Source organism: Siniperca chuatsi, linkage group LG20 (genome assembly GCF_020085105.1).
Source record: "Siniperca chuatsi isolate FFG_IHB_CAS linkage group LG20, ASM2008510v1, whole genome shotgun sequence".
Taxonomy (NCBI): Eukaryota; Metazoa; Chordata; class Actinopteri; order Centrarchiformes; family Sinipercidae; genus Siniperca; species Siniperca chuatsi.
The window spans coordinates 14,183,307-14,202,270 of NC_058061.1; the positions used below are offsets into that span (position 1 = coordinate 14,183,307).

The following is an 18,964-nucleotide window of genomic DNA, read 5'->3' on the forward strand; positions in this document are numbered from 1 at the left end:
CATGGTTGATCGACCATCATGAAAATGAAAAAAGGGAAATAATGAGCAATCACATTCATGTACATGCATCAAAACCGTGTAGTGCAGTTAAAGGGCGATTAGGTGAGGCTTATGTGAAAGTCAGTTAAGTTGGCTCCTCTTCATTCTCTTCAGTCCAACAGAAGACATCTGAGGAATCCTTGATTTTTCAGATCTTTTGTTTGTAGTTGTTTTTTTCAATTCTGCGTTATTTTTTTCTCTTACTTTCTTGCGCTTGATTGCCCCTTTTATCTTAAACATGTAACACATGTAAGATACCCAAGACCCAGCTGCAAAAAAGAAAAGAAAAAAATCGTCAAACTTTATAATAAATCTATTGTACATACAAATATAGTAAATAAATATAGTGGGATTGGGATGTTGGGTATATCATCAGAATTATTTCAGATGAAAATATATTTTAGCCAAAAATACAGTATTTGCAATAAAATCAATAAAAGTATCATATTCTCCTGTTCCATCACTTTTTGTTAGCGCAAATAACTTTTTAACTTGTTGTGTGATTACCTTTTCACGGACCATCTTGACTGCATTTTTATTACAAGAGCAATTCAAAAGTTCCTTCTCAAAAAACAGACAGTTGACAAGGAGTAGGACTGCACTGTTGTTCAGCTCTCTGTGGTTTGGTAAAGTGTAGTTTTCATCAAAAGTGTGATGCATCGCCACCAGAATCACTTTATCACATCCTAAATCTTTGGTACAGACAGAAAACACAGATAATAGTTTGCAGCTAAAAGACAAAACATAATATCACATTTTCATATGCATTTGGGTTTCTGCATGTTTACCTAAGGCGCTGGATAGCGCTGAGTCAATGTCAGTCTGAAAACGACTGATGATGGGACAGAAGACGATAGTCACATCACTCTGCTGGGGTGAGTTCACTTCCTTTCCACCTTTTTTGGTGAGCTTTCGAATAAATTTCTTGTGAGATTTTAAAGTGTTTCCGGCTACATATGGGTAAATTTTCTTCATTTTTCCTGAAAAAGAAAAAATGAATAGTCAAATTTAAGTTTTACTTAACCCTAGTGTTCTGTTTGGGCACCCTTTTGACAACTCAAAATATATACTAAACATCATTTTAACAGCGTTATACTTTTAATGGCTTTATGAGAATATCTCATAAACACAATTTTGAACTGGTGTCATGTTTCTGACGTCTGCTACAGAAAAGAACCCGGCTGTGACAGAATGGGTTCTCACATGCTCGAGATCTGTGACTGGTGTTGACAGAACTTTTTGCAGCTCTACTCCTCCCGAATCTCAAATTTGGATTTCTGTTACTGTAGTTTTATAGCAGCTTGTTCAGAAGAGGTCTCTAATTGCCCCAAATATACTGTATATACTATGCAGGATGACGTACTGTACATTTCTTTGTCTGTGAATGACTTATTGGTAAACAAAAGGAATATTTATTTGTTCATACATAGCTCATACAACATAAAACATGAAATATTTTCCTTATTTGGTATAACTGTATTTTGTCACCTTCATCAAATGTGCAAGCCCAGTTTGTGTTTAAGGAAGTTTTAGCACTTACATTTTTTCAATATTTAAAGGAAAGAAGTGATTTTGCAATCATTACTGTTATTTTTACACATACAGCGGTGGCATCTGTAAGTGAGGAACTTGTACTTCAGTATTTCCATTTTATGGTACTTTATACTTATACTTTCAGAGGGAGACATTGTACTTTTCACTCCAGTACAGTTATTTGACAGTTGTAGTTACTGGTTAGCTTTTAAATTCAGATTTTACAATGCATTGCTAAAGATTAAAGCAGTGGTTTCTAACATAAAGTTCAAACTACCTCCACCTCAACCAGCAACAACTGTAAAATGCTGCTTACACATTCACAATCTAATAATGTCATACATAATAACACTTTTTTTTACTTTCGAAAAGCAACTGAATACATCTACTACCACTGAAATCACCACAGCGTAAGGACACATTTCAGACATATTGTTTGAAACATATTTTACAAAAGCATGTAATATTTCGAGTCTATTTACCGTTTGGGCCGTTTGATAGTCTGTTGTTATTCCGTGTCCCACCAGCCTCTGAAATTTACAGGAAATTCAATGTTTAGGCTTTGAAAGCTTTCACTTTCACTTCAAATCAAATTAGAAATGACGCACTATGGATGCATTGTCATAATCTAACCAGCAGGTGTCGGTATTGCAACATTATTGGGCATAGATAGGACTTTGAGGGACGTAGCTGCTGTTACTAGGCTTACACATAGCCTTGTCTATTTAATAGATTAAGTATCAAATCACTTGAAACTAAAAGTAGCTTTTCAAAACCATATGCTATTCAGAAATTAATGATTAATAATATACCAGATGTTTGGGGCATCTCGTCTTTGCCTCATTTTATTAGCCTATACTGAAATAGAAGGGAAACTGAAGACACAAAACACATATTTAAAGCTTTGACGGATGAGGTATCTGACTGAAATCTGTATTATACTGTTTGTTGTAGGTTTTGGAATTGACTAAATCATCACAACCATACTCTACTTAAAGCAGGTCTTTACCTCTGAGATTGTTATTGTCTTCTTTTCGATGTCAATGGAGCAGCTACAGATACTGAATGTACTGGTTTATAGTTTTCTGCATATCTGTTCATATTGTCAGCTTATGGACCACCAGACTACTTGACTGCCTGAGGTCAGGAATACATCATTAATTTGAGTAGTCTCTTTAAAGCTACATTCATAATATAGCACCGTGTTAATTGACATTCTGACAGGCAAACATCACTGTGATTGCATATGTTTGTCACTAAACAAAACAGTTCAGTGTGTGCGCTGTTGTACAAGGGGGTGTAAACTGTATCCGTGGGAGTGATTCTTCATCCATCTGTAATGTAAAATTGTCTGGATCATCTGTATCTGCACTCAGCGTCAGCATCGCCCCTCAGGCTTCACTTACCTCTGACAAATGAGCAGTGCTGCTGATGGAGTGGTCAGTGGGCAAACTATGGCCTTTATTCAGTGATCTCCAAAAGATGACCAACAATGTTAAGAAAAACACATTTAGCTTTCGCAGACACATGGTTGGTTTTTGATTTGTTTCCTTTCCATATAAAGTACATCATGTCCTGTCATATCAGGAGTCCCTAGAGCTTACAGGGATCATCCCTGGGTGCAACCTTATGCTAAAACATATCTTCTTTCAAAATGGAATATTACTTTTCTAGTTCAACAATTTTTAAATCTCTTCTACAGGGGATATGTGTATTTTCTTATATGATCTTTTTTTCTGTTTAAAATGTTATTTAAATAAATCGTTCCACATTGTTCTTCTGTCGTAGTTCATCAGTCTAAAAAGGATGACACTCTATTCTGTAATGACCTAAAACAAGACATGTGTTTTGTGAATTAAACTAAGGGTAAACTGATTTAAGGTATCAACATCCCTGATAAAAACAAGCAGCAGAAACAAGCCGCACACTCAGCAGAGGTGATTATAGCATTTAATCACTGAGTCCTATCGCCAAGCTTTGCAGGCTTTGCAATGTTTGATTTACCCGCCCTCTTCCTGAGGAAAAATCTCATTCACTAGACGGATTGCTGAGCGGGCCTCTCCGACCAGCCCCTATAAATCATTCTTTAATCAGAGGCCTCTGAGATTGGGTGCAGACACCCGTGGGGGCACAACTGTGACACCTCAACTCCTCCCCGTGCGTCTTTGCAGTCCAAGGAGTTTTTATCCTCTTCTGTTTCCTCCTCGGGCTTGTCTGCATTTGTATCAGTCATCAGGAAACTAAGAGGGATGACCCGCCCTGCACTCCCTGCTCTCTACCAACACCCCAACACTTCCTCTGCTTGGAAGGGAGTGATGCCAAAGAAGACCAGGGACAAGATTACTGATTCGAGAACACAGGCTCTGGGTCAGGGCTGGATTATTAACCGGGCAGAGCGGACAACTGCCCCGGGGCCAAGAACACCTGGGCCCTTAAAAGTTACAGTTTAGTTACAGTTTGTCAACTGGTTTGTGGTAATTTAAGTGAAAAGTGTTTGGGAATATGCACCACTAAAGCTCAATATCAGTTGACATGATAAGCAGGGTCCTGATCTTGAAACCATGCCTTAAGGAAGGTCCTTGTGTCAAAATCTAGTTATAAGACCTTCACCATTTCAGTTGATACTGTGCTTATATGTTGCATTTTCCTAAATGAATGTATTAATCAAATTGCCACATAGCAAACCTCGGGACGGGTAGTATTTGAGCATAGATTAACTGCACAAATGCACGCAGAGTGGGAGGAACAGGGGGTTAAATATAATATCCTTCATCAAAAGAAGTTAATTTACTTGCGAGTCACTGACATGAACACATTTGGGCACACTTGTCTCTTGTTATTTATTGTCACCAGCAGATCTTGTTCTTTTGAGAATCGAGAGCAGTTCTATCAATTCACGAGAGAGAATCAACTGAAAATAGTAGTTAGTTATGCCATTATATAGAATACAAATGCAACTACATTTAAATATAAAATATATTATTTAAAAAATACATAAAACATAAATTATTTTGCTCTTAAATGTATTTTTCTGAGCATTTTAAGCATTGGGTAATGTTGACTCAAGTAAAACTCAACTGACAGCTAGTTGATATAAAATTAACACTGGACATGGACAAACCATGAAATAAAATAAAATTTGAAGTTCATTATCCAGAACAGAAAAGAGGAAACTAGTGCTGAGGAGGAAAAAAGCTGAATGTTTATGGATGTGTTTCATCCTGAGGGTTTGATTCATCATGTGTGGTTGGCCTAAATGTCTCTGAACCAATCTTTTGATGACATTTCACATCTATGTCACTCTATTTTGATCATAGGTGTTGCTTCATCCTTGCCACCTACGTCAGCCACATGTAAGCTCATTCAGATTCTATACTGAATCTCGTCTTGCTGGTTAAAATATTCACATATGGGGATGCATTCAACTGGCAAAAAGTAGTCAATATGCTGAGCTTACTATGCAGCAGATAGCCTATGTTGTGTGCCCAAAAAAAGGAACCAGCATGATGATAAGTGAGTAAAGTCAGATGAGTGAGACGAGAGAGCTGGAGACTTTTTTTTTATATGCAAAGAGGCTCTGACGTCACCGTGTTGAAACATTTTTCTGTCGCTCAGCCGGTTTGGAGCTGTCAGAGGGCGCACTCCCTGCTTCTTACTCGTGCGTGATGACCATGGAGGCGTCCAGGAGTTTTACAGATGCATGTCATTTCCAAACTCAGTGCACAGCGAAGGATGCCTTTCTAATTCATGAACTGCAGAGATGGGACGCAGATGGATTGTGTTAATATGCTCCGCGATGAAGTGATGGAAGTGTTGACTGCCAAGTGACAAGACGCAGAAGTTGTTTTGGGTTTTTTTTCAGCTTTGGAGATAGTGGGCAGCTCAGCCACTTAAGCGACTAAAACAATCAGAAAGGACGGAACGAAATCAATTAGAAAATCATGCACTGTTCATATCCAAGGAGAGATGGCATGCGTGCTCCTCTTCAGTCGACTTCTTCCCTTCTCACACCGGCTCACAAGAACATCTATTTGCTTATTAGCCCTTTTCCTTTCATATTTGTGCTACTGTGCACTGTTCCCTGCCGATACCATCATGCAAAAGTCAGGTGATCCGACGCCCAGCTGTCAGCGCGCCCTGGCTGATGGAGCCAAAAAGCGCATTCAGAAATCCCTGTCTTGCGTTTTGCCGTTGGATGAGAGACGGAGCAGTATTGAGGCATCTCGGCTGAAACCCGACCAAAGACCTCCTTCGACTCTCCACATCATCAGGAACGACACGCCCAGTCCTCCTATGGGTAATTTAAAGTTTGGGAATAAAAAGTTACCAAATGCTATCATAGTTGGTGTGAAAAAAGGAGGGACCAGAGCTGTTCTGGAGTTCATACGAATTCACCCTGACGTGCGAGCGGCTGGCACCGAGACACACTTCTTCGACAGGAACTATGACAGAGGCCTGGAGTGGTACAGGTATGTCGGCATGTCTCACCTGCACAGGTGCATGCGTGTCTGTCCCAGTGGTCATGCAATCTAATCTTAAAATAGATAACCTGCAAATGACACCACGATTACAGTTTAATCAGGCTTTGTGCCAAGAAATCAAAGATCGGGTTGGAGATTGAGATTGCCGATGTGTTTTGCAGTTCTGTAAGAAGGATGAGTCATTAGCAGCCTTAATTAGTGAAAGTGTAGCCATTTAATTTGGCTTAAGCCCTCAAAGACTCCTGGGAGTATCTGGACATGGCTGATGGTATAAATGATATAATATAATTATATAAATCATGTAAAAAAGGCTGATATGACTATTTTGCTTTGTAATCTAAAATACGATGACGATATCTGGCCAATATAAATGTCTAATTTAATTCAAAATTTCTACAATTGGAATTTAAAGTAGTAGTTATGTAGCTATGGTATGGCTTTTATGGCTTATATAATATTATAATATGTATAAACCTCTTTATTCTTGTGGGTGTTCCCTGACCAAATACTTATTTAAATTCTATATTGATGGAATTGTCTCTCTAAAAAAAATACAAATAAAAAAGAAATAAGTCAAAGAAAGGCAAAAGCTGAGACAAATGCTGGCCCCTATCTGCTGAAAATTAAAACCACTTTTCACATTAAATCAGCTGCTTACTGTCAGAATTGCAATGCATGCCCTCCCTTTGGTGCCTCTCTGTGTACATTATGTTTTGAGGTGGGTAAACATGCTGGATGTGATTGTTTTCTGCAGTCTCTTGACTCATTTCACATTCTTATTGCAAGAAACTTTGGAGGCCTGAGCTCTGTTTACATCGGCAGAACAGTGGCTCTCTTTTTTTGATGTACTGTAGAGCAATTAATCAGATTTCTCATAAAATCCAACCTCTCAGGCAAACTGTGTAAACTGCAGTGTGCAGGACTGCTGTAGCTGGCAGGCCTCCGAGCTGTTCTCTTGTTTGTACATGACAATTAAACTAATATCTAAACTGAAAAAATTAATGTTAAAGTAATTTATTTATTTATTTTTGAAATGCTACATGACGCACCTTTAACTAAGTGTAACTAAGAGAGTTTCTGTATACAGTATACTGTATATTCCATACATGCAACATCCACATCATTATTTTCCTTATTACAGATTTAGACCAGAGATACGTTCTGGTTTAGTCATGAAATATTGTGCATATATGCACGCCAACAGACAATCACGCACAGATCGACTCCCAAATACATTTCATGTTAATGATTGGTTGTTAGCCTGCAGGAGGGATGTGTATCAGTGGTATTATAAAATAATTATAGACTGAAAGAATCTCCACTAATTGGCACTCTTCAGGATGGTTGGCAGCTGAAGCCCTTTTATCTCAGAGATGTGTCTTAGAGATGTGAACCAGATGTGAACCCGCTCCTATTACCGTAGTTTGATTGTCACCTGTCAAAGCTGTCGAGAAAAGGTCAAATGCCATCTCACCGACTTTTGAGGATTGATTTCAAAACAAACAGTTACTTCTCAGAAATCTCTTGTAAACACTCATCAATAAAGGCCAAACTATTGTTTTGAATAGTCATAGTCTCATTCACAAAATTAATCGTTAACTATTCTGATAATCGATGAATCATTTAAGTAATTTTTTTAAGTACAAAATCCAAACATTCTCTTTATCTGTTTTTAGGTTTTGCACTGCAGGTCGGACAAGACATTTCATGACATCACTTTACCTAATGGGCATTTTCAACAGTTTTCTGACTTTGTATAGACCACATGTTAAATCGATTAATTGTGGAAATAATTGGAAGATTAATCAATTATGAAAATAATCATTAATTGCAGCCCTATTTACAGGCTCTTTTTGAACTCTGTCCTCAAACTTCAGACTTTTACTGTGAAGGCATACCTGTTCAAATAATTTCTTTCAAAGCCTACAATGGCCTAGTTTGAAGCCCCCAAAGTAACCTAACAGAGTCACTCTGCTATATGTGTTCTGTTTGTATTCATGGTGATTTATTACTCTTGAACCATGCTGGGCTGATGCACAGGAGAACTGTCTGCGAGACAAGTCTCCTGTGACAACAGACTTCTATGACTTTGCGTCAGTGCTCCTATTATCATTTACATCGAGAAACTGGGTTCATGGCCAAACTGGAGCTTCTCAGTTAGGGTGGTTTTATGCCTTTGAAACTCACTTGTGTAATCCTGCCCTAAATAGACATCTAAACACTTTTTCCTTTTGACAGAGTGAATGCAAGGACGTTATGTCCTCTGTGTCTAAATCTGTAATATAAGCAATTCAAAACAGCAAGAAAATGTTATTTAAAAAACATTTTACTTTGTGTTTTCATCTTTCATTCAGAGGTTTAATGCCAAGGACTCTTGAAAGCCAAATCACAATGGAGAAGACACCAAGCTACTTTGTGACAAAAGAGACACCGCACCGGATCTCTGCCATGTCCCGAGATACCAAGCTCATTGTGGTGGTGCGTGACCCCGTCACTCGTGCAATATCAGATTACACTCAGACTTTATCCAAAACTCCTGACCTGCCGAGCTTCCAGGAGCTAGCCTTCAGAAACCAGAGCCTGGGCATTGTGGACACGTCCTGGAACGCCATTCGGATTGGCCTGTATGTTCTGCACCTTGAAAACTGGCTCCGCTACTTCCCTCTGGCTCAGATCCACTTTGTGAGCGGAGAGCGTCTTATCACAGACCCAGCAGGGGAGTTGGCTCGGGTACAAGACTTCCTTGGGTTAAAGCGCATTGTCACAGACAAACACTTCTATTTCAACCGTACCAAGGGCTTCCCTTGCCTTAAGAAGCCGGAGAGCAGTGGCTCGCCCCGCTGCCTGGGCAAGTCCAAGGGCAGAACTCATGTGCAGATAGACAGAGATGCTATTGAGCAACTGCGAGACTTCTATAGACCTTACAATGTCAAGTTTTATGAAATGGTGGGTCATGATTTCAAGTGGGAGTAGAGGATTGAGACATATTTTTAAATGGTACAAGAAAGATTTATGTATTCCACAAATGTTCTTTCGGAAATGGTTTGCCTACAGTGATATATCATGACTATGGCAGATAGCTAACTATCAGCAGTCTCCAGACAATTTTCGACTGAAACGTCAAGAGCAGTATTATTCTTTTAAGTGACACTAATGAACAGAGCAAACTCTAAGATGACATTGCTTTTGCACTTGTAATGATCAGTTACCAGCCAGCATCAGCATCCTGTTTGTTGCTACATATAGCCATCATTTCAGCTTCAGGATCACATGAATTCTGTTCCTGTTACTGTGTATTATTGCTGACTAGATTCCCCATTTTCTGACTGGTATATTAAAAAAGGGAAATTCCAGGGAATGGGATTAGTTCCTCTTGAAACCTGTTTCACTAATCAAGGCAGGGCTTGAAAGCAAGACCTTGGAAATGTCAGTGAAGTCTTCAGGGAGAGCAGAATTAAGCTGCAGCACTGTGGTGGTAAGTCTGAAATGTAAAGCCATAACGCAAGTATGAACCACCTAATATCACTTACTGTTGATCTCATCAGTTTCTGTACAGGGTGAAGTATTTTCTTTCTTATTTTTTCCAGCAGGAATGGAGTTAGTGTATGCCGTAACATGCAGCACTTCACTTTGTTCTCTGTGCAAAATCCATGTTTAGATTTTTGTTACAAAAGTATTTAATCACTGCCTTACCCACAATGCTTGTCCATGAACTTCATTAAATGAAACAGAAGCACAACTACATTTATGAAATTATCAATTCTGTATCATCTGAAACCTTGACCTTGATAAATTGCATTTCACAAAAATGCACGTTGAATCACTTTTGTAATCCTTTCCCTTACTGCATTCTATAAGGTTTGTTGTGTGCCTCTGCGGTGGTAGGTGGGTGGGTGGGTGAGTTGGTGAGTGGGTGTAGGTGTAAGGAATTTCAATCACTTTTCAAAGACAAAGCAGGGAACACCTAGTCGTGGCAGGTTATCAAATAGATTCTGGGACTGCATGTCACATGATTGCAGTGAAAAGTTTGGATTTGGCTACATAGTATGAATACCAAGCCAGACTGTCTGAGCTTGAGCCAGACTGACACAATACTGTAAAAACAAAGGAAAAATTACTTTGTGATACATGAACAGGGATGTAAAAGTATATCTTATGATTTGAAGCAGAGTATAGTAAATGATTAGGCACTCAAATTCCATATCACACAGCATGATATTATAGTTAATGTTTTAGATTGCACTTTAAATTTACACTTTCAATTAAAGTGTAATTATTTAGTATACAGTACCAATATATAGTAAGTCACAGGGTTAGGGAATAAGTGGGAGTTAAAGTGGGAGTTGTGATTAAAAGGGACTTAAGGCGAAATACATTACATTGTGTGTATTTTCTAAATGAATGAGTACCTATGATTACGGGTTATAGTAATATTATTACTGGGTAACAAGGAAGGAAAAATGGGGAAATGAGGTAACAGTTTTGATATTGAAATTAAATTATAGTATAATTTATATAAAAATCATGATATATTTATAAAAACGATTACCTTGAGAGAAAGTACAATGTAGAACGATTTTAGATACAGATACAGATTTAGATAGGAGTACATATTAATTATGTATATGTTTTTAAAATGCTGATAAAATACTGCGGAACAGAAATGTAATAAGAAAAGCTTTCTTATTACAGTGTAAAATGACGTGGTCCTGTTTTAAAACTCTTTCACAGTAATTACAGTGTAGCTATAGAGTATGCAGACTGTAGAATAAAGTGGTCCAGTTTCAATTACAGTGTACAGTGTACATACAGAGTATGTTCACTGTAATGGGCTTTCTGTACCCTGTACGTATTCAATGTGCACTGGGTAATTAAAAGTACTTACAGTGTAATTTACTTCTAGGTCCCCTCTAAATGTAAATTTATTACATCCTTATTCCCTGTAATTCATTCCTTGTACCAATAAGTATTTCACTGGAACACCGTATGGACAAAATTTTTACACTGTAACTTGTGGGCTGTTATCTAAAGTGTCAGTCATATTCTTTACAGTTCCAAAATAGCAAAGGCATTTAGCTCATCACACACAACAATGAGCAATGATTATATAAATATCACGAAAGAGATCCTTCACAGGAGTAAGCACACACATGGACAGTGCATATAGACTGTGTGACTTAGTCAGCATTTTAATGTGTATCTTTCAATATCACAAGTAATAGATGCTGGAACATTGAACTCTGTGAGAATCTGTTGCCTTAACTAATAATACTCATAATAATGATTTCGCTCCCAGTGAAATGTAGGACATGTTGATACCCTCTGTTATCTACATACCTCAGAAGTCTAGTACTTTTATCTGTTTGAATACTAGTTCATCTGAAACCCTATTGAAATTTGCATGTAACAGAGTAGCGCCTATCCTTTGAAGATTTCTTGGTGTTTGGCATAGAAACACAGAAAGTTGAGCTCAGGAAGTCTGAAACCTGTTCTTATGTTTACTCTGCTATATGTTCAGGCTCTCTTTCTCCTCATTCGTTGTCTCTTTTACAAATGGTCATAGTGCATTGTTAAGAGAAAAATCATAAAAGATGCTTCACTCTCTGTGACCCTCTCTCCCAGACATCTGCCTTCTTTTTCTCTCTGTCCTCACAGCTTCCCTTTCACTCGTCGTCTCTCTCCCTGTCCTAACATTCATTAAACTCATACGACCTCCAGGTGGGGGCGTAGACAGTGTTGCTGCACCACCTCTGATGCCCTTCTTGTCATCATGCTCGCCAGCAGCTCATTTCTGTGGCTTCCTGAGCGCACACAGGTGAGCGTCTATCCAGTCGTCACTGTGAGCGGCAGCTCTCTATATGGTACACATGGATCCTAATTAGGCCTGAGGGCTGGAGAGCAGCAATCCCCTAGAACAAGCATCAGCCCGAGTCTGATTAGACTCTGTGAGTGAATGGCTCTCCAGAGATTGCTTGCAGGTCAAACCCCTCTCTCTTTCGCCCTCTCTCTCCCACACACATACACACACTCAGCTTTCTTTCCAAATATGAATTCCCTCAGGAACCAGCCAATGCAAATCATGAAATCCTTTGCGTTTCAGAGCACCATGAAGTGACCTATTTGCACTCAAGCTAATGAGGTGCTTGTTAAGCTTAATGAGTATTTGTTAAAACTGATGTGTGAATATTGTTTTGATTAATATTTTTCTTGTTTTTATGAAACGTTATGACTAAAGGAACCATATCACACACAAGGGTATGTTTAATGTGTTGAAAATGTACATTACGTTTTTAATCAAACAATCCTATATAATACAATTCACATCATTTCATGCCTATGGTGGGGCCTGGTAATTATTTAATGCTCAAAATACCTGAAGGAGCTGAAGGGATTAGTTAATACTTTAGTGTAGTGCTGTTGAGCACTAGTTATTGCTGAGACTAATAATAAGACCTCAAGGACAAGAGCAGACACATATTGTTCTGTTTTATCTTTCACACTCCTTTGAGAGTTTTAGAAAGAGGCTTAGAGCGTTCTTCTTGATAATAATTTTAACATTGTGATCTGATATTGATTAATGCTTAAAGCAGCAATATTGTTTTTTACTGGAGGGGTGAAAAATCAAAACAGGAAAAGGTCTACTTTTCTCTAAAGCACCAAAATATAACAAAATAAAATCAAGCGCAGTGGCTGAAGACAGACTCTAAGTATTTAAATGTCACTGTGATGTTCTTCATGCTCATAATGTAGTTCATCTACAGAGTCCCTGGTAGTTAATGCAGCTTCAACATTCACTGTTTTGGATTTTTAATGCACTTAGAAGTAAGATAGAAGCAGTGGCAAAGGATTATTTCAAAAGGAAACCTTCCCTGAAAGGTTAATATTGCAGTCATTTTTACGTATAATTGTTAACAATGCTATAACAATTTTTAATGCTGCCTACAGGAAAATGCATTTTACATGCACGCTCTTTTTAAGCTGCACCGAATTAAAATAGTACACATTCACAGAGCATTCCTCAACCCTTGCTCAGGATGTTCACATGAGATAGAATGAGGTTCAGTGGTATCCCAGTGAGACAGCAGCTGACACTGCAGAGATTCAGCAGTGTACCTCGTGCAGTCCAATTGCTTCAGAATAGTTTAACTTCTGCAGTCGACAGGATGTCCCAGTGGTGGAAATCACCAGTGGCTTAGGAGCCAAATTAAAATGAAGTGCTGACAACTGTGACACAGTCTCAGGTACGTTATGATACATGTTCTACAACTACTTGCAGACCAGTGTTGGAACTGCAATCTGTAGGGATGACACTTCATAAGTGGGTGCATGTGATGTGCTCTTAAGCGAAGTGAAGAAGTGGCAAAATTTTGACAAAACGTTTTGTCGCTGATGCCCAGTCTAAAACCAGCAAAACTTTTTTTTTTATTTGTATTCAGATCTTTGCATCTATGTTACAAATTAACAGCCACCTGCCCGCCCCTTTTTTATTTCCAGCAGAGAGTGAGAGGAAGATGGCAAAGATGTGAGATTTTGTTGGGCGCGTGCCCTTTCAGGATTTAGATCTGTGAAATACTGCAAAGTCCTCCAAATTAGAAACAGTTGTTCACCATCTCCTTGTTGGTGTATCTGTTTGTCAGACGATCGAGAGTCTGTTTTCTGTTGAATAGCTAAAGTGAGGTAGAAAGCGGATTAGATTGGAGGGGTAGTCAGACCTCAGCATCTCTCTCACCAGGAGATGTGTTCTAATTAGAGTGTGTGCCTCATGTCTCACTGAGGAGGATAACAAGCCTCATCCCACGGCTGCCTCCAAATGAACCTCACATCCGCAGCAAACCAAAACACATCTGATGTATCAGCAACCCCTGGACTCCAGACCACACCTGAGTCGACATGCTGTGCATTAGGATTTTGATGGGGCTTTACATCATGTGGCAGCGCTCTCTTAGCAGGAAGCCTTGCAAAGCTGGAGCAACAATGAGGGAAGCCAGGTAGAGTTGCTCTGCCTCCTGTTTTTAATGCCCAAATAATTCTTTCAGGTAATGAACACATCGTCAAACCCCAATCATTAGCTAAATGGAAATTACATCAGCAGGGCAGCACTTTCTATGCTGCATTTTTACCACTAAGAAGGGTGTGTTTCTTTTCAACATTTGGAGCAGTTTAGAAGGAGGGCCAACATGAACCTGGATGATGTTCTGGGGCCTGTGATTATGGGATTCAAGAAGCAAAGATGATTCTGCATAGGCCTGCTTCAATGGGTGACACTATTCTAAATTACACATCATATTAATTTGTTGAAATGCCTTGACACATATTATAAATACAAAATAAGCTGTACGAGAAAACGTGAGAATAGGCAGGCGAATCAGATTTGAAAGGGAAGGTCTGTCAGAAATACTTCCCAAATTTTAAAAAGACTAAAGAGTCTTAAAACTATTTCTGATGATTAAATAATGATTTTGTATTTGATCCAGGCTTGAATTGTTACCATTATTGATACTATATTTCACAACATTAAGCTGATATTATGCAAGACTTGAATTTCCCTGCACAAAGATATAATAAATAAATAAATAACATATATTAAAGTAACATTTGAAATTGATAGATATACATTTACTAATCTTCTAATATCTTGATTGGCTGACCATCTTTAATATTAGTCTGTCTCAGTTTAACCTATTATCATGGCAATATAAGATCATCTTTAGTACTTAGAAATAATCCTGCAGTGCTTTCTTTCACAGAAACTTTAATTGTTCTATCAGAAAATAAATCCGACAATAAATTCTTTGCTGTGCCCATAAACATCAGTGCACACATGCACACACACACTGACACAGTGGAGGATGGTCCAACCTCCTCAGACGGCTTGTCTCAGACTGGATGTCAGATGCTGGAGACAGCTGCACTCATCACAGCTTTTATGAATACATTACCTTTTATGTTCATCCAAACACTGATTTATCTCCATCAGAAACTCAAAGAGGACAGACGTTCACTCACCAGTCCTCTGGAAAATTGGAACTTTCAGAAACTGTGTGTAAGACAAATATCTGCAGCCAAAATAACTGCAAATCTTTCAGCTAAGTGGTAATTCAAACCTCATCTTCGACAGAGTGTGTGTGCAGATGTTTGTGCCCGCATCTTTTTTTTTTTAGCAGAGATGGCTTATGAAATATCAAAGTGTGTTATTTGCCTCCATGAAACTCGACAACATCAAAGACTTTCTCCCTCTCCCACAAGAACCCAAGAATCCTTTAGTTTTTTACCCGTGCAGCCTCGCCTGTCTTCCGTCTCAGCATTGCTCAAAAGGCAAACGGCTCTAATGATACAAGATACTAGATGGAGAGACTGCTGCCAACAAAATGGGGAGAAAAAAACAACAACTTGGGTGATGATTGACATCCCTGCATCTTTTTATTATTCCTGTGATGTTCGTCCAGACACACTGATGCCAGAAACTGTGGCCTCACACTTTGGCTGATGCAGCAATCTGGTGATATGCGTCTCTCTGCCTGCCAACCACCTGGCTGGAAGAAGCATAATCAACCTCTCAGTCAATCACTCCCCGCACAGCCAATGGTGTAGGATGAGTGTCAGAGGAAGTGAGGCAGACATGCACTGGCTGTATGTCCAACTTTGACACTTCACACCTTGCTCTCTAGCATCTTGATGAGTCCTCTGTATTGGCAAGGCCTTGGGATTCCAGCAACACACATTATGGAGGAGAAATGCAACGTGTAGGAGGAATATGGCTGCTGGGTCTCAGACATTTTACAGGTATATCCTCTGCCTCTCTTAAACAGCACTGAGTTCCCCAAAATGTCAGAGAATTAATTAATCAAGGCAGTTTGAGGAAAATTACAATAAAGTTAAAATCATCTTCCAATTAAAGCTGCGAGGTGGTACTATGCTTGGTGAGGGATGATGGACATTATATCCTGTATGATGGTTCTATTGCATAAAAAAAAGCTTTTGTGATCACAAATGACTCCTGAAAGGTACTATGAGGACTAATCCTGACAGTTCATGGGAGTTTCCTCTGGTCCACCAACAACTGCACGGTCTCCTTGGGTGTTAAAGTTGTTTTTAAGGCACCACTCACTGCTCTGGGTTATGTAATTCAGCCGTGGATGTACCACATGACACGCCATGTATATTGCATTGCCTAAAAAGCAGTTCTCTCTCCGACTGCACTCACGGCTTGCTAGATTTTTCATCTCCAATTAAAAGGGAACTAAAGTACTGCATCACTGGACTCAAGAGGAGAGAAATAATTGACATGCTCACTCCTGAAACAAGTGAATAATTTAATTTGTTTTTCATTCGGTGGAGGGGAAAAAAGTCTCACATGGAGAATACATTTAGTTATGTGTAGGTTATTGCTTGGTATGATACTAAATTTCTCTATAGAGTATGAATTGAATTGGGTTGGACATATTAAGAGTAAGTTGGTAATTTGGTAAATGACAGTGTTCAGAGTACTTTTCTCCAACTCTGAGAGTAACCAACAAGCTATTTATGATAGGGGACATTTTTTCCTGTTTTATATCAGTTTCTCCCATGCAAGGTGTTGGTTGCTGGAAGTATTTAAGTGGACAGGGAGACTCATACACTCTCAAGTAACTACAGAAAGCAGCTGGACAGTGATCAACAGAAACAGAACTGCTGAGGAAGACAAAAAAAACACTGATTTTAGGATGCTCAAATGACTCAACTCAAGTTGCCTTAGTAGGAGTTTACAATCCTGCCATTGTTAAAACTGTAAAAATTATCTTGGGATATCACTGCTTCCAATGCAAATATATGTTGTCTCCTGAAATTGTTTCAGTGCTGAAACATTGTAAATTGCCAGTACTTTAAAGCTAGTTTATGCAGCTAACTTTTGCTGAACAGCAGCCACTCTGGACTACAAATATCAGTTACTGTTTGGAATAATGTCAAATGCTAAAATGTAGCATAACAGTAGCCCAAGAAGAGAAGAGTTACAAAGTCTACAAACATACTCGGTAATGTCTGTTATACAGCGATATCTATCTAAAGTTTGCTCACATTAACCACCATAAGCTAGTGCCAGACCAAGTAAGGCTGCAGCAGCAAACTAGCATTTTTTATGCTTATAAATTTTTTACTTGTAAGAAAATAAATGTGCTTTTTCTTCTCTCAAAAGTTACTTAGTCTTGCTTTAAGATATTGTCATTTTAAATGTCAAATTTTAGAAAATTCTTGAATGAAACTGGGTGAATGACATCATCTGAAGATATTGGTAGATTCTGTTGCACTTGTTCTAAGAAAAGCTAAGAATGATTAAATTACTTAAAAGCCTTTTTTTGCTGTGAAAAGCACTTCAGAATGCTCTCTGATCTATAAATACCAACATATCTGACTTGAGGGGTATTCAACTCAGCTTTTCCACTTGTCTGCTAGTCTCACACCTTTTTTGTGGGTTTTCTGCTGTTGTATACAGTCTATGGCTTGCTGGTCAGGCTTTTAAATGTCCCAGACTCCTTTGGGTTTTCTGTCTGTGGTGTTCAAGGATGGCAAATCAAAGTGTATAAGATATACTGTAATAGCAAGATTTTTATTAGGAATTATGTATTGCATATATATATAGCATTACAGTATGTTATGTAGTTTAATACAAGACATTATATTCCAATCATACCACATGGTTAAATGAACAGCTTGTGGCATAACTATAAGGTTCACTATGTTGCAGCGTTATTGAATTGGATTGTATTGTACAAGCGTTATATTATAGTGGTGTTTATGGTATTGTAGGCACCTTCAGTATGTCACCTTCACCCCAATAATCAATGCATCAATCCATCCAGAAAGCAAGCAGTGAAAAAGTGAAAGCTAATCATGAAGATGCTGCTCATCGTCTCCTTCTATCCAGGGACAGAGTGTCTCGAAATGGAGACTTAGCAGCAGCACTAAGGATTGAATTTGGCCACAGGAGATACCAAGATTGGATTGATCAATAAAATTAGATTGCTTTTCTACATTGCATCAAGCATATTAATGTAGCAAAAGCAAAACATGTAAACTAATTCAGCATGTTAAATGCATTACGTTCAGGAGTCAAGAAGGGTAATGTCACGGTTTTGTGTGTTAAATCCAGATAAAAGTTGCTGAATTCTCCACTGAGGTCTTGCTAATGATGTTCTCTTGGAACTGATACAGTTGGCAAATGATTATTGATTTCAGCACTAGAGGAGGCTGGCTCCTTTACAGAATGATCTTGCGGTGGGTTGCAGTCAGTGAGTTTTCTAATTACATTCATACATGCATATTAATTGAGAAAACTCACAATTTTCTTTAGAACACGAGAATGCTCATTTCTGATAAGGTAGGCTATACAACTCAGAGCATTCCTGCTGTATGTGAAGAGAAGCATGTTGCAGCCCCATCACACCACAGGCAATTTTAAAAATTTCATCACTTCTCAGACTGCATATGAGGTGAGAAGTGAGAGGGTGAAAATGTAATTCCCCAAACTGATGACTGTTATACAAAATTACAAGAATAGAAAGACAAAGAGGCAGCATTAACTCTTAATATGCCCAGCCTTGGGCCAAACTAATAAAAACACAATTGAATCAGCTCTAAATAAATGACGGTGCTGTAGTTTAATAACATATCTCCCTCACTGACACCATTGGATTTGACAGTACTATATATCTTAATAATCCCACAAGTTCAAATTGAAGGGTATTTCTCCGGGACAAATTCAAGTTGAGTGTTGCTTTATTTGCCTAACTCATTATGTTTTGCGTCTACTGAGATTTTAAGGCAAACACTGAGCTCCACCAAGTGGAGGAAATGAGAAATGTAAAAAGAAATGTGCTAAAAGGTAGCTGTACGAAAACTGTAAATGTAAACAAATCACCAAAATCACCAAAAAG

The 18,964-nt window shown here is 38.5% G+C and overlaps 1 protein-coding gene across 1 annotated transcript; it reads left to right on the forward strand.

Moving 5' to 3' along the window:
* The first annotated feature begins 4,927 nt into the window (after positions 1-4,927).
* Positions 4,928-9,866, forward strand: LOC122868046 (heparan sulfate glucosamine 3-O-sulfotransferase 2-like). Its single transcript, XM_044179591.1, has 2 exons — positions 4,928-6,041; positions 8,408-9,866. The coding sequence occupies exons 1-2, from the start codon at positions 5,539-5,541 to the stop codon at positions 9,024-9,026; spliced, it is 1,122 nt and encodes a 373-aa protein (XP_044035526.1). The 5' UTR covers positions 4,928-5,538; the 3' UTR covers positions 9,027-9,866.
* Positions 9,867-18,964: the final 9,098 nt, after the last annotated feature.

Bases quoted from the DNA above. Each gene is read 5' to 3' on its own strand.
- LOC122868046 (XM_044179591.1), top strand. From the start codon at position 5,539: ATGGCATGCGTGCTCCTCTTCAGTCGACTTCTTCCCTTCTCACACCGG. The intron at 6,042-8,407 runs GTATGTCGGCAT...TCTTTCATTCAG, and splicing joins AGAGGCCTGGAGTGGTACAG to AGGTTTAATGCCAAGGACTC.